Raw genomic sequence first — 27,919 nt, forward strand, 5'->3', positions numbered from 1 at the left:
AATGTATCTGTCACTTTTGATCAATGCACTCGCGGGTTACTCGCTTCGGGAGTTGCGCCATAATACGCGTACGTGCGTCCAACAGACTGATGCGTCGCGACGAGGTGGAGATACCGGTCAGGCGAAGACAACGTCAGGGGTTAAAAGGTCATCGGGAAAAATAGGAGGGATGTTATTGGTGAAGCCCCCCCCCACTCCTACACGGGCGCGGTTGCCATGACGCACCCTGCAAAGGAAGAGCCATGTGAGGTTGCAACTCATCTGTGCAAGGATAATGTGATAGCATAATGACACGCGCCCCCTGCCCCCACTTCCGCCACAACATCAAAACTTCAAGGAGCGCCCGTACGTGACTCAACCATTCCACAAGACTAATAATTAGGTACACTTGAAAATTGAATGACTTGGTATCGATTTTGCCGTGATTTTTTGCCACTTCTCGACTCTGATAGTTGTAAATATAAAAAAAACTTTTTTTTAATCAAAGATTATATAAGTGCACCCACAAATGACCCCAAATATATATATATATATATCGCACCTGAGCCTTAGCGAGGAAAGGAAACCATTCACACAGCGTAGTGGTGACCCAAAAGTTCAATAACTACTCTAAATTTGAGTCAATATGTACTTAAAAAGGCTTTGAATTTGAAATTCCAGACAGTAGCAATCATTTCCCTTTCTTCCATCTGCTTGTGCAATCTCCTCCTCTCCCTCGAGGAATGATCAGAAACAAGGAACAGGTCACGTTACCAAAACTAAGGGGCTTCTTTACAAAAAAAACGACCACTCCAAAAAGTGCCAGCCAATGATTTCAAACATAAGAAAGGGATATGGTCACGCGGTGGCGTTCACCTTTCCAAGATGTGAATTTCTCTTTGTGGCCTAAGCTAAACAACTGCAGGCAGTTCCCGCTCACCGCGAGTGTCATTTGGTCTGCTCTTGCTAATTAGTCCCTCTGAGAGTTGCACGACTACTATAGATGGTGCTTGCACAATCACACGCGAGCCACCTTTTGCTGTATGGGGTGTTGGAACATACATTTGACTCATACGTCACTCCAAAATTCACCCTAACTCGCTTGGGGTTATACCTTGTTGGCCACCGTTTCGATCAACTGGTTAGTGTGAAAACGCTGACATCTGGCGGTAGTAGAGGAGAACTACAGTACAATCTGGGGAAAAGGGGGGCGGAGATTTACATAATAATACAATTAAACCCGATCCCGAGATTCGAGTCGGATCGGACTCAAAATATCAATCATTGCGTTCGGGTAGGGCGGGACTTCTCTCACAGACTTTTGTTTATAAAAATTCAGACTAAATACAAAAAATATATATTAAAATGTATACTTAAGATGATGTTTGCATACTAAACTCATCTTATTCTTTGTTTATTTTTCTAATTTATTTATGTATATTTATTGTATTTCTGCGTACTTGCCATCAGCTGTAACAAAGCTCTTAACATGGACATTTATCCTATACATACAGGAAATAAGGCAATCATGTCTTACTGATAGAAAAGTACAAATTCTTGTATTAAGACACTTCTTTAATTTGGATACTGAAGAAATAAAAATAAAACAAGAAGAATAGAAAAATTGGAGCTTCAATTTACATGATCAATGACTTTGTACAATGGGAAAAATACATCTTTCAATCTATATTGACACACGTTTCCTTGTTAATGCCCCAAGTTAAACTGACCACCAGGGGGTGATACCTAGCTACTATTTGAATGCACACATGGGCCACGAAAGTTGAACTAGTCAATAAAATTAAACCCTCGACAGTAATTTTATGAAGCTGTAGCAAATTAACCATGTTGGTGAGTTTTACATATCAGCGTCAGATTTTAGTTTAGCTTTGTAGTTGTGTTAAGTTCATCTAATTTACAACATGTTCTTTTATTACAGACAGTGGCGTTTTAGGTGAACCCTGACATGTTTCGGCTGAAAAAGGTGCGTCACAACATCTGTGAAACTCTGATCAAGTCGGACGGACGTACGCGCCGAAACATATCAGGCAATTGAACATCCAAAACGCCACTGTCTGTAAATAATTGAACATGTTGTAAATTAGTTTAGTTTTGTGTCTGTAGTTTGCTGTAATATTTCAATGGACCAAGAGTAGCATGGAATGTCTTTGCAGTAAAAACTAATTTTTGGAAATATAAAATGTGTGTTCAGACAAAGTTTTACTTCCGGAGTCCAAGTGATGGAAAGAAAAGTACATTTTTGGTCATGAAATCGATTAGTGTCAAAAAAATGAATCAAAACAGGTTCTACTGACTGGTCTGAAAAACAACGCATGTTGAAGTCAGACATACATCTTTATTTAAGTGTAAACAAAGAAACAAATGACAAAAAAAACTGCATAGGAAATGTTTAAAGTCCAAAGAGTACAGCGCGAGCAGCTGATGGCCAAATATATTATACAGTCACCTTTGCCTTGTTTAGACTGACATCTGCACTTCCTCTCAGCACAAAGTGTGTGACAGACTGACAGGCAGGCAGACAGACAGACAGGCACTCACGCAGACACACAAACACACCAGCGTTGATGAGGAAGCGCCAGCAGCACTCATCTAAACTCAGCGGGCCACAACCAGTCGCGCTGCCTTTTGGGACTAGTGGGGGGAGGGTTACATTCAGTGGAGATCTGCTTTGACAACAGATGCACAAAATAAAATAAAAAACAGCCACTCTCTACACGCCGCCTGCTGGACCATCACCGGTTGGACGAAAGAAGGGCTAGCTAACTAACTCCCCGCCCCCCCCTCAATCGCCATCCGGACAGATGGTTTGTGCCAGCCGACGCTACAAATATTGCTGATGTGGGAATGCGGCGGTAATCAATTTGGATTTGTGCTGCGGTCCAGCGGTGGGGGGTGGTCGAGAGCGGCCATTGGCAGGATGCTGAACCCTTTTCTTCACAAAATACATTCTAAAAGGGCCGACCAGCATCAATCAGATGGTGTGTGGTGGTCATGAGTGATGGAAAAGAAACAAAGAGGGAAAAATAATCGTGAGGGGGGTTAATCAAAAGAAATATTTCAGATTCTGATTTTTTTTATTATTATTAAATGGCCACACAAAAGAATCAGACTAGCGCTAAAATACAAAACGGGGAAAGGGTTAGTCGAAGGGCTGGGGGAGGGGGGGCATCTACTTTTATTTCTAAGAGACACATTTCAATGACGCCAGCAGCACACGACTGCTAAGAACTACCTGAGATATAGTTTCAATTTTATTTCTAAATTTTCACCAACCAAATTTTTTTTTGTCTTTACGTTCGATTATACAATCATTTAAAAAAAGGAGGTCTTAGACCCCGCACACATCACCCGGTGCAGCTTCAATTTTTTCCACCGCCCTTCTCAAGTCTCAAGAAATGAGAGACGGGCGTGCGTCAACCAGTCGCACGACTTCCTGGATTGTCAAAAAGAGGAAGTCAACTGGTGACAAGGGGAAGGTAAGGTGGGGGGGGGGGGGTCTTTCGAGAGGCTGCCCCGTGTGCGGCGGGCAAATCAATCGATTGAGAATGGCGAGTTTTAGAAGCTTCCGCATGTAAAGCGCCTGAGCTGCGAGGCACGCAAAAGAAGCCTCAAGATATTTTCCGCCTCCGCTGTTAGTTGGGAATCGAGGAGTCGGCTGAGCGAACGGGTTGCGCTACGCCGCCGCCAATGATGACGGCGGCAAAGGTCAAACCCCGTTCGAGCGTACGCATGCTCGTCTTTGGGTATGTTTTCACTGATGGGATCCATCTCCTAACAAAGTCAGCTTTCGCTCGGGTTTTGCCCAACGCCCACCCAAAAGACATCAATATGATAAGGATTTCTTTCTTTTAAGCATGCCAAAAATATTAATTAAAAGGTTTAAAATATTTTTCCTCTTAAAGAGTGAAGATCTAAGGATCTTAAAGATAGAACTCTACAATCTTTGTTTCCGAAAAAATAAGGATGCGGATGTGGATGAACACAGTAATACTGAAAACGCAGAAAAAAAACAAGCCCGACTGTTGGTATGGTTCCTCCGTGTGCTAAATTAGAAAACTTTTTCACTAACGACGCTCGTTCGTTCGTCGTTGCCACCGCAGTCAAAACGAGCGTAAATATCAGTCGGTTGTGCTGAACGTTGAGCAAAGTTTGTGCGGCGAGTGATTTTTTTTATTTCTTTAACGCTTCCCTGCCCACCGCTGCCCCTTTAAACGAACGTACAAAGCGGAAATTCATCGTGGTGACGTCAAAGAGAACCAGGGCCCAGCCCTCGTAAGTGCACGCCATTCGGAGTGCCGCAAGGATCAATCCCGTGCCCCTTCCCGAATCACTTAACGTTTTAAATATCTTGGATATCATGGTCCATATGGCGTTTTGAGAGCAATGGGAGGGGGTTGGGGGTGGTCCTTGGCATGCAACTCCTAGAGATTATTTTGGCACTATGTTATTGACTGAACTATTTGGTTTGGTTGGTGATTTTTTTTTTTCGTCATAAAAAAGGTGAAGAAAATAAGCAATTCATTAAATCATACAGCAAAGTCAACTTAGTGAAAAAAAAAAAAAAAAAAAGCTGCTCGAGGTTACCCGATTGGAGACAACGCGACCGCAACAGGTTTACAACGGTGCCACCATCGTTTGGTCCTCGGCCTTGCGCCGGCGGTCAAAAAAATGAGGTATTCCAATGATGTATACACATCCGATGAGGTATGTTGACATATGAAAAAAAATGCACCAAAAAAGTCAAAATGAGGTATTGAAATCCAAAGTCGATAAATTGGAGGTATTTGAAAGTGAACAGTAGCTACAAAGTGAGTTGAGGCGACAAGTTGACCAAAACGCTGAGGCCGAATGAACGTGTCGATCCGAATCATGTGCGGACGGGTTCCATTCTCAGAGAAGAGAACCTGTCGTTGATTTAATTTATTCCACAATTTTTTTTTATTTTTGCTAGAACACGAAAGCCACCAACAGAACATGAATTGTCGAGTGCGTTCAAGCGGGGCGCGGTTTGAAATAAAGGGCTGGTGGGGTTAGGGGGCAACGCCCACAAGGTGTATTTTCGGGGCGCCGCGGATTGTTCTATATGGGGGAGGGGCAGGGGGAAGGATAGGTTCTCTTTGGTTTTCTAAGCGGCTGGATTCAAAGAGGAGATCCGGGCACTCGTACGGCGTCAGTGGGTGGAGCCATCAAATTCCACGCCGGTAAACGTTTCCCAGCATTGAGGATTATTGAAGTACACGGTACGTGACTTTTTGCTTTTTTTTAGAATATTTCAAACGCCAGTTTTTTTTGGCCACTGTGCAGATATTCTAACTTTGGTTGAATCTAGTAGTTGGTCGATAGACCTCCATCTTTAGACTCGCGCAAGGGTCCAGAGACGTTCCCACTTAGACCCGAGCGTTAATAAAGTGGGGGGGAAGGGCGGGGGTGGCGGCGCCCTTTTCGTTGGTATGGAAAGAGGGCAGCTTTCGACCACCGTTTACGTCCAAAAGGATTGTACAGTGAATCGCCGCGTATTCGCGGGTGGGCATTCGCAAGGTGCCGCTAGGGGGGGGTGTGTGGATGCGAATGCCCCGAAGCTATGCGAGTTTACCTTAATTTGGACAAACGTAGTGCTTTGTCACCATCTAGTGGCGTCTTTAGGCAATTAAACCCTTTCAGGGGAAGGGGAGGGTGTCGATTAGGCATGGATTTTTAATTTTTTTTTTCCTGTCCGTATCCCCCGCGAACAAGAAGCGTTCACTGTATTGTCAAGTCTTAATTATTTGATGTTACTCTATTCGTCCTCTGGACAATCTACTTTGGAGGCATTTGTTAAACAACACTGCCTCGGGGGGGGGGGGGGGGGGGGGGGGGGGGGGGGGGGGGGCAATTGGGGGTGTCATTTATCTATGATCAAATCTCTAACTTTAGGATCTCTAATAGACCCCCCCCCCAAAAAAAAAATGTTTGCCCCACATCCATGTGTGGGTCCTCCCTATTCGGAGGAGAGCAAGAGGTCCTTGCATAACTCATCTTTGCATTTCTAAATTGGTCATGCAGATGAACCGGAACCCCCTCCAAAAAAAAAAAAAAAATCCAGTTGAATATTCTAATCTGGGGCCTCCGGTAAAAAAAGGCATTTGAGAATGTCACGACAAGCCCGATCGGATCTCGTGACCATAATCGTGACGTTTAAAGGAGGCCTGAAAAGCGCTGATTAATTTTTTATAATCAGCTGATGTATTACCTGAGCTCATTTTTTTTAACATCATGTCATTGTGGCATTTTCTTCCCGCGTTCTAGTTGGGCCGTTATGCCTATGCACACTCAAGTATAGCGACGAGGAAGGGGATGGGGGGCAATATCATTAGCCCCCCCATCCCATAAAAAAATGCCTATAATGGAAACGACAAAGACATTGCTGTCCTGTACCCTAATTCCTTTTTTTGTTGTTGTTTTTTAGCAATGACTTCTGATGACAACGAATCACGCAGCCTCGACAGCGATCTGAGTATTGTCTCAGCAACAACATTCAGGAGTTTCACTTAACTCAGATTAAAAAAAAAAAAGTAACAAAAAAAAGCACAGCACGAATTCCATTAAACCTGTGCAAATAAAACGACCAGTCTGTTTTTTTTGTCTCTCTTAAATAAAAGTATAGAGGTAGGCTTTTTTTCTTCTTCTTCTTTGTAAAACTTCACGGACTAGTAGACCTCTGCTCGGTGACTCTGAGTACATTCATAAAGAGCTAAATGAGGTAGGTGTGGAGCAGAGGGTACGAAGGTTTCAAGAAAAAGTGAGAAATTCCCTGAGAAGGATACTCCAGAAGAGCTTCCAGATAGAAGAGAGCAGCTCACTGCGAGGAAGGGGGAAATAAAATGGCTCTTTTCTGGCTTCCGGTGATCCGTTTGGTGGAGGTCTTCGGTTGAAATAACGGATTGGCTTGGAGACGGGGAAAGAAACAAAAAAATTCCGATTTGATTTCCCTTCTCATCAACGTGCTCTCGATCCTCTGAGCTCTCCTCCTCCTACCGTGTCACTTTTCGTTTTGATTCATTCTCTCGCCTCCATTTTCTTTGTTGAAAAAAAAAAAACAGCAAAAAAGGCCAAATAGAGGGGTGAGGGGGTGTTCCTATTCCTAGAACTTGAGGATGCGATTATTCCCAAAGTCGACGACCACGATGACCCCGTCCGGGGTTACAGCCACCCCGGAGGGACGATCCATCTGTCCGAAGCCGCTTCCCTGGGTTCCAAATTTGCATAAGAAATTTCCGTTGGGCTCAAAGACCTGCACGCGATGGTTGCGCGAGTCGGCCACGATGATTCGGTTCTCCTGGTCTACAGCCACGCCTTGGGGTCTCAGGAACTGACCGTTCCCGATGCCCTCGGAGCCCAGGAAGCGGGCGGACTGGCAGTCGGGCCGGATGACCAGGAGGCGGTGGTTGTTGAAGTCGGTCACCACCAGGTGGTCCTCGTGGTTAAAGGCCACGCCTCGGGGCGAGTCAAAGTGTTTCCACAAAGCCCCCTCAAAGCCGTACTTGTTGAGGAACGAGCCGTCGGGGGAAAATAGCTGCACGCGGTGGTTCCTGGTGTCGGAGACCAAGATCTTACCCTCAGAGTTGACAGCCACGTCCCAGGGATAGTTGAATTGACCGTTCTTGGTGCCCTTTTCGCCAAACTTGAGCAGGAACTGGCCCTCAAATGTAAACACCTGTTAAGCAAAGCAAATCTGTCAAGGGCGCATCCTGTTTCATCGCAAAGGGGCGAGCAGCTAGGGGGTTAGGGGTGTTTTCACAAATGACTGTGGACGCTTGGGAACTCGCAATCACAAATACAGTAAAGTCTCGTTATATCGATATCGGATATATCGATAGTCCCGGTTATATCGATACTATTTCTATGCACGCACGGAGAAAATTACATGCAAACAGGGTCGGATATATCGATAGTCCCGGTTATATCGATATTTTTTCGGACTCCCTTGAATATCGATATAACGAGACTTTACTGTATTTGCATTTGTAGGTGTGTCGCGGCTTGGAATTGAAGCGGATTTACAATATGTGGGAGAAGAGATGTGTGACAATCTCTTTTCGTTAATGGATGCTACACAGCTTCGTGTTTGCTTTCAACATTTAGCTTGTAGCAGACGTGCACATTCCACCATGACGTCTCTGATTCACTGGTGAAAAGGACGCTTTGATCCTCTCCTCTTTCATCGAGAAGGGTGGCTTAAGACCGAAAGACTGTCTTTTGTATTGTGTCACATTATGTGTTATTTCGTTTTGACTTCAAGATGGCGCAGTGAGAGTGGCTGTCTTTACAGCAGGTCCTGTATTTTGTTTTTCTACTTCTTCCTTCCATCACTTTGCTCCTGTTAAATGTTAATTTCGCCACTGCAAGACCTAGAAAGGCTAATCCAATTCGATCCAAATTCAACAGGTTTTCGGGGCCAGCAAAAATGATTTACCTGCACGCGGTGATTGTCCTTGTCGGCCACAATGATTCGTCTCTGACAGTCGCAGGAGACCCCCGCCGGGCGATCAAACTGACCCGGTCGAGAACCCAGAGAGCCAAACTTGTGGTGGAATGCGCCGCAGGGCTTGAATATCTGGCGAGGGTCAAGGAAAATGGTCAGAAAATACTTAGTTATTTTTAGTTCTGTATTATTTGTATTTGATGAAGTTTGAATTTTTCACTTGTGTAAATACGGAATGAAATACATACTGATTTTGTTACTTATAATATATAAGATAATATAATAATTATTTAATGGATCTAAGAAATTGTAATGGATTTATGATTTGTGTTTGATGTAGTTTTAATTCATTTTTGTGAGTATTAAAGTTGAGTATTCTGTTGTCAGCTGTGTAAATAAAGAATGAAATACATCATTGTTTTGTTACTTATAATATATCAGATAATATAATAATGTATCCAATAATTGTAATGTATTTATGATTTGTGTTTGATGTAGTTTTAATTTATTTTTGTCAGTATTAAAGTTGAATATTCTGATTTCTTTAGGCTAATATTATGGGGGATTAGCGGACCATAAAAACTATGGATTCCGAAAGAAAATGACAGTGTGTACTCTGATAGCCGCCACACTCAAAGCGACATTGGCAATTAACCAAATTTAAATCAGGAAGTGTTGAGGGTGAGCGACAAAGTGCCGAGAAAGGCAGCAAGTGAAGGTTTTCTACCTGTATGCGGTTGTTGCTGCGGTCCGCCACCACCACGTAGCCCTCCTTGTCCACGCTGATGCCCCAAGGGCGACACAGCTGACCGTCACCTTCACCTTCGCCCCCGAACGACGACACTTGGGAACCCAGCGAGCCGTAGCTGCGGCCCGATTTCACAAACACCTTGAAGGGACTGCCTTGGATGTGCTGGTTGCACACCAACACCGACACCAGGTGCTCGCCCTCGCTCTTGGCCATGTAGCTAACCGTGTACGAGCCGTTCTGGTGGTCCGTCACCTCTGCGGCGGAGAGGTTGGCGTCCGCCACCGACATGACGATGGCGGTCACCATATCACCGCCGGAGAGGCGGGGCTCGCCGTCGTGGTCGTAGCCCATCACGGTGAAAGCCGCGTGCTTGCCGCGGAGCGCGCCGTTGAGACCGTCGCCGTGCGCTTTGGTGACCGGGGCGAAGGCTCCGCTGCTGATCAGACCCATGGATTGGATGGCGATGTAGAGAGCCTGGAGGGTGGTACATATTTGAAATGTAAACACTGCCGCACATGAGCTAGAAAATTAAAATGCTTCGCTAGCATAGCATGCTTGTTTCAGGCTTTTGATTTCCTACCTGGTCCGGAGGCGTGAACATAAAACGATCGTCCTCCTGTGGCTGCATCAGACCCCTCAGTGCTTTGAGTTCGTGAATTTGGGTGAGCATGCGCTCTCGGGCCAGAAGCAGGTCAATGTGGCGGCCCTCGTCCAGAACCTGGCTAACGGCGGCGATGGTGCTGTCCAACTTGGTCAGACTCTGGTGCAATTTCTCCACCTGCAGGTACAGCGACTTGGCCTTCAGCTGCCGGATCTTCTCCAACTGCGAGAGGGCGGGGTGGGGGAGATGGTTGTTTCAGATGAATGGAAAATGCACTGGGGAGACGTTGTTGATCAAGTGGCGGTGTTGCAAGGGCTTCAAACAAGCTAATATCCATCCAGAATAAAAATACATCCATCCATTTTCTGTACCGCTAATATTCATTATGGTCACGGGGGGGTGCTGGAGCTTTTGCCAGCCGTCTTTGGGCACGAAGCGGGGGAAACCCTGAATTGGTCGCTAGCCAATCGCAAGGCACACAGAGACAAATAGCCATCCGCACTCACACCTCGGGACAATTTAGAGCGTTCAATCAGCCTGCTACGTATGTTTTGTGAAAGCTTGAGGAAAAATGTCAAGCTTCATTGTGACGATTTGGACATGTCCGTCCACAGGATGGCAGCACTGAGCACAATTCGTTTTCAGCACATACAATCTCTAAAATCCAGTTGGGCTGGAATGAAAAGAAAATGGCTACATGCGTCTTGAACTGTCAGATCTTTTTAATGTTGAAATATTTTACCCGTGATGGGCTTTGGCAGTCATTTTTTGGTTGGCAGAAAAAAGAAGGGAGTGTGTCTTCCTGTCAGTAAAAAAATTGGCGGCCGAGAAGCAAAGATTGCCTCTTAGTGTAATCTAACAAAAAGAGTTGAACACAATGGGCTTGACCGCCTTCAGTCCTTCCAAAAGAAGGCTCTTTGTTTAGTGTTGGCCTCGGTGGAAGCGCAATTTGCACATGTGAGACTCGATTTACACTTTATAGTCCATTGCGACAATGGCTCTTGTTGGCTTTTATGATGGATACCCCAAAGAGGAGCATACAGGCCACGACGCCGGAAAGATGGAGAGATAAGTTTGCAGGAAGCAACTCCCGCACAAAGGTGCATCATCGGTGATGAGTTTAACAGGTCTGTGCCGAGTGACTGGAGCATCTTCCCAGATTTGTTTGGCAGACAATGCAGTTGACATCATGGCCGCCGAAAGGCTCATCACAAGTGAGTCATACTCACCTCATGGGGCTTTTGTCATGGAAGGGGGACCGACTGCTAGGGCAGAAAGTATGGCCATGAAGGGTATATTTCATTGATTCATGAACCATCTTTTATTGAGAAATGCCTCAACAAAGTGACTGAAATGAGTGAACACAGTCCAGTCTTCGGGGAGCAAAGAAGCTAATGTTGCCTTTGTTCTAATTTGGGATCCAAAATGAAACCTCACCTTTTGCTCTTTTTTTTCAGAATAGACTTTCAATAACAGAAAGCAGAGGCTCTCATCTTGAATGGATCAAGCGAGTTCTCCTGCAGAGATCTCGGGTTTCAGGCGCGCACTAAGCTCAGCGGCATTCCACTGAGTCCACCACTCCTGGTGGAAAAGTTGAGAATTTACCACGACACGGCAGAGCCTAACATCTTTTTCGTGCCGAAAGGATTCAATTGAATTAAAGAGAAGTTTACAGCCATGCCGAAAACCATAAATACATCCATGTGCTGTAAGCTTGGATCTAAATCCTCGCTGGCGCAGATGTAGGCCATGCGAAAATGGTCAAATTGGGATTTTTATTTGGAGCTGCTTGTCAATATTTTCAGGCCAATTTGACATCTCCGCCACAGTCAGTAGGGTGAGTAAAGGCATTGAATGGGTTTAAAAGCAGTGTGGGCCTCTCAAACAGTTCAGTTAGTATGTCCAAAATCCGGCCCAAGGGCCAGATGCGGTCCATGGTCAATTTTCTTCCGGGCCGCAGCCTCTGTCATAAAATAGTTAACGTCTGGCCTGCACGTAGAATCAATACATTGGGCAGCGCTGTTACCTGCGTATGCTAAGTGCTGCCATCTAGAGGCTCAATTAGGAATATTAGTATATGAGTCATTGACCAAATGAGCCCTACAATTTTCTCAAATAGTGATTTTTTTATTTTTTTTGACATTTTCTAAAACGGTGACAATCAACAAAAGAACAATTACCTCTGTTCAACTGTGACAAAACATGAGTGTAAAAAAAAGTGAAGTTAAGTGAACATCAAATGTCAATTTTATATGTCAATTCAATTTTGATGTTTCAAATGAACCAACATACTTAAAATAGCTTAGGGAGTCTAAGGCTTCTCACGCTGCATTGACTTTTTATTGATGTAGTCCTAAAATTAAATATTGTGTGGGTCCTACGATTCAAGTGAAAATGACAAAAACCCTGGTACTGGAGTGGACACATTTTTGCACATGTCTGGCTGTGAATGGGTGAATTTCTGTTTGACCCCCCTACATTTTTAACACACCAAATTTGGCCCCTTTGCAAAAAGTGTAGACAACCCTGCAGTAAATGTATTACAAATTGAATATTTCAAAGAGAACTCATATCAATGAACCATAAGCGATATTAACACGAAGCCGTACGCCACCCACGTGCAACCTTGCCCTACTTATGACTCAGCTTTCATGTGGCCCGACTGGTATTCCCGCCACTCTCGCCGGCATTCCTTCGTCAGCAGACAGAGAAAGCGCAGAGTCGCAAATCTCCCTAACAAACTGCCCCGCATAAATGCAACCGTTGCGGGAGACCGCAGAAAACAGCTCCTCTCAACCTGTAGTAAGTCAGTCGGTTGAGTCGCTATTGGGATGGAGGAATGGAGCAAAATAGAAAAAGAAAACGGAGGGGCGAGATGTTGGGGGGAGGATTGGAAAACTTAGCACAACCGCGGGGCAGACGGGCGGCCTGGAAGCAGGTGAGACCAGGTCAACAAATGACAGGAAGAATTTTACCTTCCACAGTAGTTCACACTCCCTCTCCTCCAACGCTTTCTTATGTCGGAGGACCAGTGCCTTCACTTCGGTCTGGACCACCTTTGCTTTAATTTCCACCTGCTCGGCGATGGCCTGGACCTTCTCCATGCTCAGCTGAGGGGTGAGGGGGGAGAACACAGGTTGACGTCAGCTCACTTTTGAAAGGATACACATTCATTTGCATGCTGCGGATGTCCGGGGGAGATGAAACTTAAGTGAGCTTTGTTTGTTATTGCTCACAACGGGCTCAAGATGAGCCCTGCAAACAGGATGCAAGAAATATTCAAAGCAGGGGGGATTAGACGGGGGTCTTGGCGGGTGAATGTGCAATACGCCCACTGGATAACAAACAAGCTTTGCAACCCCAGCGGCGGGTATTCCGTGCTCAAATTCCACTGGGCTAATTTTTTGTCACCCGCGAACTGCTTGTTTTTTTTTTTTTTTTGCAAGAATGAAAGTTGTTGGGCGTGTTTTTTAAGGAGTTCTTTTAAGAAGTTATTAGAGGGGTTGAAAGTGTTGCTAAATATAGCAACAAACTACTTAAGCTAAACTAACAGCTTTTGTCAACTATCTCTATTATTTGTTTCCCCGATTGTAGCTTAAAAAAGTGGTACAATTTTAAAACGAATTCAAAAAATGCTAGTAACGCAATAATTGTTGCCGTTTTTTTTATTAATTATAATTTGCATAGTGACGATGGTTAAACTTGACAATACAGGATTTGTGCCGATATTTATCTGGCTGTTCCGATTGTGTTTTTTTTTTTTTTTTTTTTTTTTTTTGGGGGGGGGGGGGGGGCAGAGGGTGGTGGGCGGGACCTCACAGGGACAAAAGGGGAGGTGGGACAAGGCTGCCTTTGTGAAATTGGCCGCAGGGGCTCAAGGGTCAGTTCAAGCTGACGGGTCGTGATTCGCAACCCCCGTCTTAGGACACATACCGCACTCCCCTCCCCGGCGCAAACCCCTCCGGAACAAAGAGTGGCAGAAGAATCTTTTTTTTTCTGCTCTTTGAGGTGGCCATCTGAAGCGACAACTAAATTAGCAGTCCGAGATGGCTGGCGGCGACGGATGGCCGCCGTTCGTGCGTCACATTGCCATTTTTTTTCAGTTAAGCAGTCAAATGTAATCAAATGCCCAATCTGTTAGGAAAACGCTCTGTTCAGTATTTGCTCAGGCAGACAAGCTTCTTCGACGACCACTTTTTCTTCTTTATATTATTTGGTCAGTCTGGGTGCCCCAGTGGCAAAACGCTGCCTCCCGCAGGTCCGTCTTGGTACTAGAAGACACATCTGGTTGAGGGGGGAGGACACTTGGATAGTTGGTGCAGATACAGTGGAAATTTGGAATTGCTAAATTAATATTTACAGGATATAGAATATGCACGATCAATATGACTTACTTTGATCAAACAATGTGATTTGAAAGGCGATTTACAGTGATATGAAACCCAAAGGCCAGATGTTCTTTTTTTTTTTGCCTATTACATCATCTGTGACTATTTCAAAACTGGTTTGTTGTGGAAATGAAATCAACCTGTACACATCCCACCTGAAATAGCTCTTCTACGTTAATTTTAAATTATTTTTGCCTATTTTAGGAGCCCTCGCTTGCTCCCCCCCCCCCCCCCACCCCCTACGCATATTACTAGCCGAGCACAGCTTGCGACACAAAGAGGGTCAAAGTGACCAATCAGATCGCAGAAGGCCAGAGCCTGGGCCAAATGGGAGAGTCACAAGACCGGGGTCAGAGGTCAAGGAAGATAATGGGGTGGAGTGGGCGGAAATTTCCTACCTCTGGTTAGAGGAGTGAGCCTGTGTGTGTGTGTGTTTACATATTATCTGCCGTCAGCATTTACTCATGCGGTGACCTCCGACAGAATGGACAAGCAAACACTAAGTAGCCGCACAACAACGCGTCGCCAGATGGCTTTTTTTTTCAAGCTCAGCTGCTAGCTTGAGATTTCTTTTTTTTAATAAATAAATAAACAAACACACCCTCCGCGGAATCTGTTCTCAATTTCAAAGTTTGCTCCACGTGGCGAGCGCTCTGACATTTGCCAGAGAGCGAGAGAGAATGAGAGAGACGATCCACATTGGGCTAAAGGTTTAGGAATTTTGGTAAGACCCCGGGTGAACTCGAGAGCTGCACACGCATGAGCGAGTCACCTAGATGTAGGTCACCGAGATAGGGGTGGGGGCGCGGGTTCTGCTGAGGAAATTGTGGGCGCTTGCATGTCACATGACCTTAGATAGCATTTCATGTTCCTACCGTGTCCTACCAAGGTCATAAGTGTGTGTTCTAAGAGGACTGACTGATAAGGGAGTTGACTTAGAGAGCACTTATCTTTTGGAATGTTGACAGTTTTTTTAATAGATGGCTTTTGACTAATTTTATAATGACAGACAATAAAAAAAAATACTGGCACGAAAAAAAGCATAAAGTGTCTGTGTCCACTGAAAAAATATCAGATTTTTGTTATGTTGCTACGCTAGCGTCTTTTTTGTACTAGTTTTAGCTCGTGTCACAGAGGACACAATAACTCTATTTGAGATAATTAACTGATTCACTGCTATTCACAAATTTATTTGGGAATTGAAAATACGATGTAGAGCGCCATTCCTGAATTTATTCAGGTTTTTATTTTTCATGCTTGGGTGCCAATAAAGCGCTGGCCATGGCCTCTGGATATGTTTTTCCTTTTCCACAAGGGGGGCAGCATTTCCCTTTTTTCCATGTCCGCATTCTGTTACAACTTCAGCTGCTGTTAAAGCGCTATATAAACCAATATGTCTGTATGACATTGTATTTTGGACACCCACCCTCATTTCAAGCTCATATAACTCCAGTCCCATATCATATAGGAATTAACTATTTTTTTCTGATGAAAGAAGAGAGACGAAGGTTTCTTCCACTGAATTGATTGTTACCGAAATCATTTGCAACGTTTGAATATGTTTCTGCCCAAGGGAATTTCTCTGTGTAACGTGGGACCTAAAAGGGCACCCCCAACCCTTCTTTCCATAATTGGCTCAATGGAAAAGAGGCGGTAAATGTCTGTGAGCGTGAGGGATGAGGGAGGGGGGCATGTGAACAAGAGCTAGGCAAAGCGTTCCACTTCTTTCAATAAGGATGGATTTTTTTCTCCTTTCTCCCAAATCCTTTAAATAGTTCATCCACCCTCCCCCCCCCATTCTCTCTCTCCTCACCACCTCCCCCCTTTGACCTTCATCCCTGCCCCCGCCAGACCTCACCCCCGTGCAACCCGCCCCCTTTCAGGACCAGCTGGACTTCTCCAACTCAGGCAGAAAAAAAAAGAAATCCAGGGACTGGTCAGGACTGTGCATCCCAACCTTTCACGAGCGAGTAGGGTTTAATTCATTTCCATATATAATGCGCAAGGCTCGATTTAGGGTAAAGACGGCTCCTCAAATGTCATATAAGCGCCCGCATGTCCTGCTATGAAAGCCCCTTTTTACATTGGCTATAAAAGCCATTTTTAATGCGTCACCGCTGTGTGTAAACAAAACACGTTTGACCAGGCCATTTTGCGCCTTGCAAGTTAGTTGGGGGCCGTAAGTGGGCGAGTTTGTGTCTGAGGGCGTTCGACAACGTCTGTGTTTGGTTTGACACTCGACACTCACTTCTCCTGCACTGCTTAAAGCTGTCGGGCAAGTATTGACTACGTCACACCAGAAAACGCCGTTAACTACCACCAACTATCCTTATACAACACTGGTGTCAAAGCCAAGGCCCGGGGGCCAAATCGGGTCCGCCACATTGTTTTATTCGGCCCGTGAAAACAAATCAAGCATGTCTTCTCGACCAATAATTTCACCTTTTTTATACCTTGGTTTCCAACAGAAAATGGGTTCTCGACCAAACTGAGCGCATCTGAATGCACCACTCTAGTCCCCTCCGCTTACTTAAATGTCACTTCCTTGTGTCGCGTCTCATTGTGACCGACGCAGTATCCTCTTGTTGAGTTCCATTGCGAGCAGGCGTTTTTGTATCGTTCAATTACGATAAAAAAAAAGCAGACATTGATTACATTAACTACAATGGAAAATGTTTTCAAACATATTTCTGGAACTGATTAGGGTCGAAAACCATGGTTTGACTGTATATTTTACTAATATTTTTGGTCAAGTGGTATTTATTTGGGTATGCATTTTTACTCAGGGACCATTTTCATAACTCACCTGTACGGCCTGTCGTCCCTTCTGTGCGTCGGCCAGCAGCTGGATGGTGACGGCCCTGCAGTCCTGCACCGCATCTTGGAGGTAAACAAAAGTGTGGCCGGCATGACGGGTCATGCTGCACTCCCGGCAGATGGGCACCGAGCAGCTTTCGCAGAAGAACAGGAAAACCTGGGAGGGGGCAAATGCAAGGGTGGGTCGTGTGAAACTCAAATCCAAATGATTGAGTGTATTTCAATGTTCTTGAAGCATTGGTTGCAATAATGGTCATAAATAAATGTCACTCTTTTCTTGTTATTGACACACAAGTCCATCTGCTTGAATGTCACAACCCTAACCCCCGCACACCCCCAATTAGGATCAATGAGAAAAGACTGAATGACAAAAGTCATCCATATGCCCGGAAGGCTCGTAAAAAAAACCTCCGCAAAACAAACAAAAAAAAAAACGATTGATTAGAGTCAATCCAAACGTAATCAATAACAATTCTTAACACGCAGGATGCTCACGTCGGTTTTTATTGTAACTGCGAATGACGAAGCAGCGCAAGTCATTCGAACATCGCCTCCGAGCGCTGATTGGTTGTCAGGAAAGGCTAATTAAAGACGCGCTGGCCATCATATCCCAAAGTGATGCCAGATCAATGGTTGTCCAATAGCAAAGAGCACCATAGTAGATGGGGATGGGCCCCGCAATCAAGCCATCAATAACAACCCTGCTCCCCCGGGGGAAGGGTGCGGGGGCGCATAATCTAATGAGACGCACGTTCGCGCAGGCACAGACTTTTATCTGAGTTGCTTCTCCTTCCTTTCTTGCGCTTTTCTTTTCTTTTTTCTTCTTAACCGAATTCCCGTCTTGGTGCCGCTATGTCATTCAAGGATCTCCTCTTGCCTTTTCCACTCTTCTGCTTCTCTTCTATTGACATCTCCTAAATTCCAAGGGGACGCGGTATACAAAAGACAGGAATGCGGGGGTGGTGCAAAAAGGAAGGCGGAGCGACTTGATCTATTTTATCATCTGAATGTTTTCTCCCCCTCGGTTTTGCGGATAACATGTTGGCAGAGATATTACCATATCGGGAAAGCCACAAGATAGGCATGATTGGATTGGATTCGCCTCTATCAAACTTGCAGGGGAGGAATTTACATTACACAGCAGCAAAGTTATGAAAGTAAAAGTAAAGGAAACAAAGAAGTAGAAAAAGAACAAACAAAAAATGTGACATTTCAAAAGACACTGACAGGCATTCAATTTGAAGCACTTCTTCGTTGCATGAAGCAGTTCCAGATAAAAGAGGAGACGATCAAAGCGTCCTTTTCACCAGTGGATCAGGTATGTCATGGTGGAATGTGCACGTCTGCTCCAAGCTAAATGTTGAAAGCACACACAAAGCTGTGGCATGCGTTGACGAAAAGAGATTGTCTCCCATCTCCTACCCCACATAAATTTGCTTAGATTCCAAGCCGCGATAGTTCCAAATACGCATCGGCGCTATGCGCTGACACTTTCTTATCATCACTAATCTAATATGCTGTTCCTAATTGAGCGTAGAGATGGCAGCACTTAGAACACACGGGTAGCAGCGCTACTGCCAAATATATTCATTCGACATGCGGGCCAGATCTTATTGAGGTTGTGGGCCGGATGAAAATTGACCACGGGCCGCATTTGGCCCCCGGGCCGGACTTTGGACATGCGGTTCTACGGGGTCGACAGGTGAATAAGACGTTCACGATTGCAACATTTCCGATGACATAACAAGCAGGATATTTTGACAATCCGCTGAATATTTATTGACACACGCTGCCTATTCCCACGAGACGGGCCCTTTGTCGCTATCCGCTGCTTTCATTCAGGGCAACTGGTAAATTTTCCCAAAGTCGGCGGAAACTGGGACACTGATTGTAAGGATCCAAACTCAGGAACAAAAAGAGGACTGTCCATGAATCTATTATTAGAAGCCTTGTGCTTTCGGACTAGCGTTTCCCTGCTGTGGGATTGGGGGTCGGGGGGTTTTGGACCCAACAGGCCGCCACGAGGGGGGACAGGGAGACGGCCAGGGGTGAGTTATAGGATTTCATTAGTACACCGGATGTTACGCTCTTCCTCGGCCTTGTCCATTAATCTCTCACGTTGCCAATTTAGACTGAGAAACTGACGACAATCATCAATTAGCGTTAGCCTTCAAATATATGACGCATTAGCCTGTGTTTTATTCTGACGAAGCCTCCGATAAATAGATTAATATGTTGTTTTGTCAACTTGAAGGTGGTCATGACAAGCGGCATTTTAATCAACAAATTTGGTCCAAATAACGCGTGAGTGCGGGAGACAAAATTATTTCTTTTCTTTTGTGATTTTTTTTGTATTCTACTCGTGTTTCAATAGACGGACATGGTGCTTCCTGGTGTATGGCGACAAAACAACGGCCATTTTACAAGTAAATACAATGTCCAATACATTTTCACCAATGCAATGTATGATCCTATCGTAGGGGCAGGCACTGGTAACTAGGGAAGAGGGCACGAACCCAAGGAGCCAGTAAAATCCCTCAGAGTGAGCCAAGTTGGGGGAGGGGAGCGGGTGACGCCGGCCACGTAATGTCACACTGCGCCGCCAGAAAATAACCGGGCCTGCTCGACAAGAAGCGCACGTACAAAGGGCTGAACCATTTGACTGACAGTGGTGGGGGGTGGTGGAGACATTCTACACACCAAAAGATTCTGTGACGCCTTTCCAAAGTTGGAAATGTGATCCGCATCTTCCGGCGCGCATAAAAAAAGTCACAATATATATTGAACTACTATCAACATTTGCCGACCTGTTTTTATCTTTTAACTGCTAGATTCTTTTTATTTGACTTCTACACATGGCAATGCCCAGGGCTCTTTTTTTTCTCTTTCCATTTAACGACGTGTCAACAGGCAGAGGACAAGAAAAGTTGAGGTGTGGGCGCACACTGACGCATCACAAAGTGACATTCCTGCAGGCTCTTGGAGTCCGATGTATGTGGCAAGCGCAATTTAGAACTTCCTGCTTTAAACTCAACCTGCAGACGCCACGTCTGGTTTTAGTAAAAGGAAATTCCTGACGGCTAACCCGCCCCTATATGTGTGTATATATATACACACACATTGATGCATGTGTTTGTGTATATATATATATATTTTACTAACCGTCTTTCTGCTGCTTTTATCCTTTTTGTAGGCCCAGTGACATTGTACAAAAAATGCTTCTTTCAGATATTCATTTGTCATATTTCTAATTATTCTATATTATGCTTTTGAGAAAATGCAAAAGAGACTAAGGAAGGATCTAGTCTACAAAAAAAAAAAAAAGAGTATGACCTAATACACTGAGGCGAACAACGTATTGTGTAATAAGATTAAAACGAGCCGGGTACCTCTTGGTCCCACCCCCCTTTGGTTTTTCTTTCCCTTCTTTCTTTTCTCACTCATTCTTGTTTCCTCGCCGGCTGGAAGTCCGCCGCCCTCTCGCGGCAACCTTCCGCTGACCATTTGCCATCGACACAACGCGCCTGTTGAGGTTTTGAAACTCTGCCAGATACGGGATGCCCGAGTACGGCGGGAGAGGAGGGGGGGGGGGCGTTGGCTGCGATCCGGCGATGCGATTGGATGGGCCTCTGAGCACGAGGGGGCAAAACAAAGCCGTCGTCAGCAAGCACGTGACTGAGTGTTGTGTGCTACAGTATCTACAGTAGCGACGGGACGGGGGGTGGATGAGGGCGGGGAAATGAATGGGGGGCGTGGGAAAGGATGGCGAGCATACGGGAGGGAGAAGCGTGCGCTGTGGCCACATGATGAACACGTGCGCTTTGCAGGTGCATGTTGGCCTGTCATACTTAGTAAGGCGTGTGACAGAAATAGGAAACAGCTCGCTGTCAAGCAGTCATGTCAAGAACGGAACGCGGCTAAGCGTTAGTATTGATGCTAAATTAGTGAAGCAAGCTGGTCGTGAAGGACAAAAGCCCCTTTCTGTCCAGCAAGTTTGATCAGGCCCAAAGTGCTCGGTTGGACAGCAAAAGCCAGCACGCGCATTACACAGGAAACACGGCAACGACGTCTTATTACAGGCCACATGTTGCGCGTTTAGAAGCTTGCAAGTCAGAAATTCCATAATCTAACCAGCTATTTATAATAATAATAATAATAATACATGACATTTTAAGCGCCTTTCAAAGCTCTCAAGGACACTTTACAGTCACAGACAAGCATAGGTATTATAATAACATCACAACTTCCAAGATGTACAACCCAGAGCTGCCTGAGACACTATGCAAAAAGCTATCCATTCCATGAAGCCATCAATGACCATCACAAAGGTCAATAAAACGACTTTATTATACGGTAGTTTATTTAATTATAAAACCATAGCACATTTATTATTTGCGCACCAAAGTTCTATTCGCGGGATAACTACGTGCAGATGGCAGAGGTGATTGGAAATGAGAACTCCTCCGCGACAGTTGCGCGCTAACATCGAGGAGTTAAGCAAAATAGCGGACTCAAAACTTTGAACTTTCATTATCTCACGAAACAAAAGGCAGAATCCAAACTCCCAAGACCTTTCAAGACCTTAAATCAAAAACAAGTGCAGGATCAAGTGTGCCCCGAATAGTTCTGGTGCCACATTAGCATCCGAGTCATTCATTCATTCAACCTGGCGCACGACTCGATTGAATACAGTCACAGCGACTCAATCAGGCTATTTAGCGAGAATTGCGGGAGGTAATTCAAAGGCGCAGCCAGGCCCTTTGTCGCCGTGACGACCGTTTAATCTATGGCAAAGACTGACAGAGGATTAACATCTCATTAGGCGCTCCTCTGACCGAGCGGCGCGTGGATTTGGGTGTCGGAGGGTGACGTCGCAGACCCGGGGGGCGCTCTTTGGGTGTAATCCCATTTTCCATTTCAATTTCCACACACAGGCAAGCCTCTCTCTCGCCTTGTGTCCCTCCATGCCGCTGACAACTCAAGACACAATCAAAGCTTGGGGAGGAGAGCGCTTTTTCCACAGGTAAAATAACATCAAATGAAGGATTTCTTGAAACTATTCCGAGACGCCTGTTCCGGGGTCAACTTTTGGTCCAAGGGTCAACTGCGCTAGTCATCACATAAACCTTGCGTCAACCAAGACTGGCCTTTAAATAAATACCATATTTTCCAGTGTCTAAGGTGCACCCAAAAGCCTTGATTTTGTTTCTAAAGATGACCATGCACCTTATACGCCGGTGTGCCTTATATGTGAAGTAATATTGAGCCATAACAGGTTCCGCAACTATACAACTATAGTCAGCAGCCACCGACTCCATTCCCCCCCCCGTAGATGAAGTGTGCCTTACATTTGGAAAACTTGTATATATTTATATATTATATTTTAAAAAAAAACTTTTTTCATTGAAGGTGTGCCTTATAGTCCGGTGTGCTTTATATATGGAAAAAGTTTGAAAATACACCATTCATTGGGAGTGCGCCTTATACACTGGAAAATACAATAGGGTGTCTATTTGGGAAATTCAAAAATCAGGCTCGATCTTTCCTTTATGTATCAAAACAAAGCGGTACTCCGGTGCGCCTTATACTCCAGAAAATATGTAGTTGTGCTGTGCTCCTACAAACTGCCCAGTGGACCTGTAGTTTAAAAAAAGCAAAAAACCCAAGAAAAAATGAATCGTGTTGGAGCGCCATGACACACCCACAAGAGTCACAGAGAGAACGCCTGACCTTCTCTCGTGGCCCCCCACCACCACCACCACCACCGTCAAGGGACCACAGTGAGTCAGGGCGGCCTTACTGGGAAAAGAAGCTCTGACTGGAAAAGCGAGCCTACCTAATTACTGGCAATGCTGGGGGAGGGTCAGCGGCAACGTTAATTGGTTTCAGCAATGCATTGGAAAGTGCAGATTAGACCAATTGACGTCGGCCATTGCAATCAAACAGATCTTGGTTGCTTGTACAGTTTTGTCGAAAAAGTCAATTGAAGGGCGAATCAGAATTGTGTTCACCTTAGTTTGGCTTTTCAAGGGAATGGACAATTTCCAGAGTATGTTGATGTACTCGAAATTTGACACTGTTCAACATGTTAGCATAAGTATCAAGACAGATCCCCCTTGAACACACACGTGCTAAAATCCAGTCAAACCTCGGTTTTCGAACGTCTCGTCTCAATTCGGTTTTCCACCCCCCAAAAAAATTAATGTTTTTGACCCGTTGGTTTACAACCAAAAATGGATTCTCGACCAAACTGATCGCATTTGAATGCACCACTCGACTCCTCTCCGCTTCATTTTATGTCACATCCTCGTGTCGCGTCTTATTGTGACAGGCGCATTATCCTCGTGTCGCGTTCCATTGTGAGCAGGCGTGTTTGTCTTGTTCAATTATGATGAAAAAAATTAACAAAAAAAACAAACATTAATTACAATGATTGATTATAATGGGAAATGTTTTGGTTTTCGAACAGGTTTCTGGAATGGATTATGGTCAAAAACCGAAGTTTGACTGTCCTCACAATATTCTCACTATTACGAAAAAATATATTTTTACCAGACGGGCGCATACTATCTGCAGTATTTTTTAAAATGGAAGACATTTCTTCTCCTCTCATAACTCAGAGCCTACAAAAACACACGCCTCTCCCATAATATGTTATTCATTCAGACCACAAGATGGATTCCATTGTTAGCCAACTTTACCCTGATCACATGATCAAACAAATAAGTTGAGTATGGGTTGTGACTTGGAAGGGGTCGGCGGTAGGGGGGCAACTTTTGCGCTGAATGCCTTGTGTGGTTGGTACACATTAGGCAGACCACGTATACATTTGTGCATCAATGCAGCAGCCATTTTGAGAATGAGGAACTACCCCCCCGGCCCCTCTTTGAACTTTTTTGCCATATGGTCCAGAGTATGTTTCTTGGCCATAATGGCAGAATCATCTCAGACTCATCTCGGACTGACAGACTCAAAGAGACTTGCAAAGACCCGCTCAGGGTCAGTCGGACGGACATCACGGCACGACTTTGGTTGCCGAGGAAGTTTCGTGGTGCCTGAAGTCGTTGTACGGGAGCACGGCAAAGAGTGCTCTACGACTGCCAGTTTGAGTCGATCGATGAGGGATTGTGAGGACGAAGAAGCGTGGGGTTGGTCATGCTGCCAGGCACGGACAGGCTGGTCATCGGCGACGGTGGCGTTGATCGCGCTGCCGTGGCGCTCTGCAGGACGCTGAGGAAGCACGCTGACGTCGGCGGCTGAGTTGGCCATGAAGCGTCTTCCCGAAGTCCAATCGTGGACATAAGCGATGTCCGATCGTGGACATATACGATGTCCAATCGTCTTGCTGTGAAGATACCGGGATCACGGGCGGCTGGGAAATCTGTTTCTTTCCATTTGGAGAGTTGATTGGGCTGAGGAGGAGGGAAAAAAAACCTCCTGGCTAGCTCGCCAATAAAGAGTTTGATGCTTCTTTTTATTTGTAAGTAGGTTCGTTGTCAGATCTCCCAGGCAGGTGATGCGCAGAGCTTGATTGCGGCGTGGAGTCGAGCAAGTCGTGCTGTGAGACTTCGTGCGTTGCTGAGCAGATCTCTGCGAGCTGTGTCTCTTTGAGGCTGTAAGTCCGAGATGAGTCTGAGATGATTCTGTCCCGTGGTTCGCCCAATCTCTCTGTCCCGCGACAGCTCGTTTTATACCATTTTCAAGCGTGTGCTATGCGTCAGGGTGAGACGCACATCAAGGAGATCAAGGAATTGAAAGACATGAAAGGGTTGAAAGGCGCACTTCAAAATCATACACACGTGTGACGCCACAAATCCCAAGCGCTGAGCCGTAAGAGATCATCGGCTGGGTGTGCCGTGGGAAATTATACGCTTTTTTTGCGTAATTGGCCCGAAGATCACGTGACAGGCAAAGCTAGTAATTGATCGTCAACAAAAGAGCAAAAGGTGGATAATTGACATCCGCAGCCAATAATTTGGAATATTTATTTGGTGGGGCGCCATTTTATTTTTTACTGCTGCAGCGATCAAGTCCTTTTAATCATTGATCTGTTCTAATGATTAATTGGATAAAAACAGAATAAGACATCTGAAACCTTGAGAATATATCATCTAATTACATTGGCAACCCTAATGTTCTCCGTATCGCCATCCGAGATTTTGAGGGTTCTGCAGCTTTAAAAGGTCTGGTGAGTGACATGGGCATCTGTGAATCAATGTGCAGCCTGGGTTAGTTGTTAACAGGCCAAACCTGTTAGCCGGTCTGCAAATGGAGGGACGAGCTTTGGCCATCAGCAGCTCATTTATCAACGCGCTTGTTTGCTTTCTTGCCGTTTGTTAAAAAATAAACCGCATCGGAAGCCATGAGGAGTTGTAGGGCACGGCGATTGCTTTAAGTAGAAATAGGAACTAAAATTAAAAATGGCTAACTGTGTGGGTATCTTAAGTAGTACTCATTGCATTTTATCATTGTTTATGAAAGCATGCCAGACTTTGAGATTGTATCTTTTCTGGACTCTGCCCAACTAATTTCCACCAAAAAAAAAGAGTAGTACATACGACAGGAATAACAAATCAGACATTTTCCTTTAACTTATTCTTGTAATAGAATTATTTAAGTTGCTCAATTAATTATTGCTGCAATGGTTGAGTAAGAGGAAGTGAATTGTCCTCCTGTAAACTGCATGTACGTTTGTTGACTTGATTATTATTATTACTATTTCTACTATTACTGTTATAATTGTTACTATTATTATTCCTACTATTACGATTATTATTATTATTATTACTCTTATTCGTGACATATATCAAATATACTTTTTATACTTTGCACTATATAGTTCTTTTTATGAAACCTTTTGATGCCATTGTACATTTTAGCCTCATGACATTTTCTCTTGTGCATAAAATACGTCATTTTATCTTTTGACCCCCCCCCCCCAGACCTTTCAATTTTGCTGCTGTGGATTGCAAATTTCCCCATTGTGGGACTATTAAAGGCTTTCGGATTCTGATTACTATTATTATGAGTATTATTATTACGATGATCAGTATTATTATTATTTTAACAAGAGAGTGTTGTTTGCTCACCTCATTGTCGTGGTGTTGGCAGAAGCTCATGCGGTCCTGGAAGAGGGAGAGCAGCGCAAAGTTGTTCTGCAGGGACTGGGCGAGGGACACCGACATGCCCGGTTGGCCCGGGTTGCTGTTGATTCGGCCCAGGTGGAGGTTCTCCCCGAGGCGCTCGATGAAGTGGTCCTTGGTGAGCCTCACCCTTTGATGGGCACGCACGCAGTTGTCACACAGGTACTCTTGGCAGTCGAGGCAGTGGGACGTGGCCAGGTTCTCCTCATCGCATGAACTGCACTGAGGCTCGGCCATCACATGCGAGGGGTGCAGATGGCCTCCGTGGGAGGGATGGAAGCCCGAGGAGCCCAGGCCGCCTCGAGTGGGGTGGTGGTGGCCATTTTTGTTCTGGATCTGCTCCTTGGTGCTCACCACCACATCCAATAGGTTGCTGAAGAGGAAGTTGGAGGAAGGCAGGGATTCCACGCCGGCCTCCGAGATGGACACTTTGTGGTCGCATGTGGGGCAACGTAATTTGAGCGGGTCTCCGGGACAGCGCTGGCCCTCCAGGCACTGCCTGCAGAAGGCATGGAGGCAGGGCAGGACGTGGAGCCTCCTGCTGGTCTGACTGGAGGAGGAGGAGGTGTGCGAGGAGGAAGAGGAGGTAGACGAGCTGGAGGAAATAGGGGCCGAAGAGCCACACAGCTCCTTGCAGAGCGGGCAGGTCTGCAGTTCAGAGTCGGGAAACGAAGCCATCTGTGGCGTCTCCTCAAATACAAGGCTCAGTTTACAATTGAGGTATACATTTGGCCACACATCAAGTCGATGTGTCGAGCTGGTGAAAAGCTGTTGATTGAGGTAGATTCATGAGGCATTCAAGTCACTTCACCGAGAAGGGAGTTCATTTGCTATTATGCTAATGCCTAACCAATCTGCATGCGATGCAAAAATCAACGAGGTAGTTTTGAAATCCAACTATCAGATGGCAGTAAGGCGTTAGCAATCAATCCCTGAAACGTGACATCAAACGACGTTTGTGGTTCTGCATGGGAGGCAGGAGGTGTTAAACTAAGGCAAAAATAATAAGAATACAATTAATATATCTGGAGTGATCCAGAGTGCAGTGTCTAGGTGGAGGGGGCACAGCCTCTCCTCCCCCAACGGTTCGGCAACATGACCACAGAGCTCGGCGTTCTGGTGGGAGGGTGAACAGCAGCCTCGTTCAGTACTCGGGTTTTCACCCCGAGTGGGTCACTGTCGTCGGAGATTGGATTCGGTTTGGGGGTGCTCGATAATTCACCAAAGTGACAAGCACGGAGAGTACATTGCGCGAAAAGCACGTTAAAAGCAAACATGCAGTCTCTCACAGATAACGATCATATGGGGGGGAAGGGGTCGGTCTACCTCCTCGCTATCCTTCTTTCCCCACGGTGGGCTCGTTTTCGGCGTGGAGGAATTTCTCGCAGGCTTTTCCTCAGACAGCATGGGGCAAAGGGGAAGGGGAGGGGGAACCCACCAGACGAATGCTCCAAGCCTCCACTCGGTCGTCCACGCTAAGATTTGCTTCCTCCGGGGGGAAAAACCATCAACACTGGCTGAAGATACGAGCTCACACGGGGGCGCGTTGCCCAGGCTGTGGCTCCGAGTGCAGCTCCTGTTCGACTGAGGAGGAAAAAAATGGACACACTTCCGCTGCAGGGACTGGAAGGAAGGGGAGGAGCGGACGTGGGGGGTGCACGCTACGCGCTCGTACCCGAGTCTGTGCGTGCACGCCGGACGTTCGCTTTCTGTAGAGACGGGAAAAAACATCCTCAAATACAGCCATGACTCAAGATC

At 45.5% G+C, this 27,919-nt stretch overlaps 1 protein-coding gene across 1 annotated transcript; it reads right to left on the reverse strand.

The window, feature by feature from the left end:
- Window positions 1–5,973: 5,973 nt before the first annotated feature.
- On the reverse strand, window positions 5,974–27,913 carry trim71 (tripartite motif containing 71, E3 ubiquitin protein ligase). Its single transcript, XM_089023898.1, has 7 exons — window positions 26,108–27,913; window positions 17,008–17,175; window positions 12,789–12,923; window positions 9,793–10,035; window positions 9,189–9,686; window positions 8,453–8,593; window positions 5,974–7,693 (listed from the first exon to the last, which is right to left on the reverse strand). Exons 1-7 carry the CDS (start codon window positions 26,837–26,839, stop codon window positions 7,121–7,123), a joined length of 2,490 nt encoding a protein of 829 aa, XP_088880024.1. The 5' UTR covers window positions 26,840–27,913; the 3' UTR covers window positions 5,974–7,120.
- Window positions 27,914–27,919: the final 6 nt, after the last annotated feature.

Source organism: Hippocampus bargibanti, linkage group LG20, assembly GCF_051943395.1.
Source record: "Hippocampus bargibanti isolate YZ-2025 linkage group LG20, ASM5194339v1, whole genome shotgun sequence".
Classification (NCBI taxonomy): Eukaryota; Metazoa; Chordata; class Actinopteri; order Syngnathiformes; family Syngnathidae; genus Hippocampus; species Hippocampus bargibanti.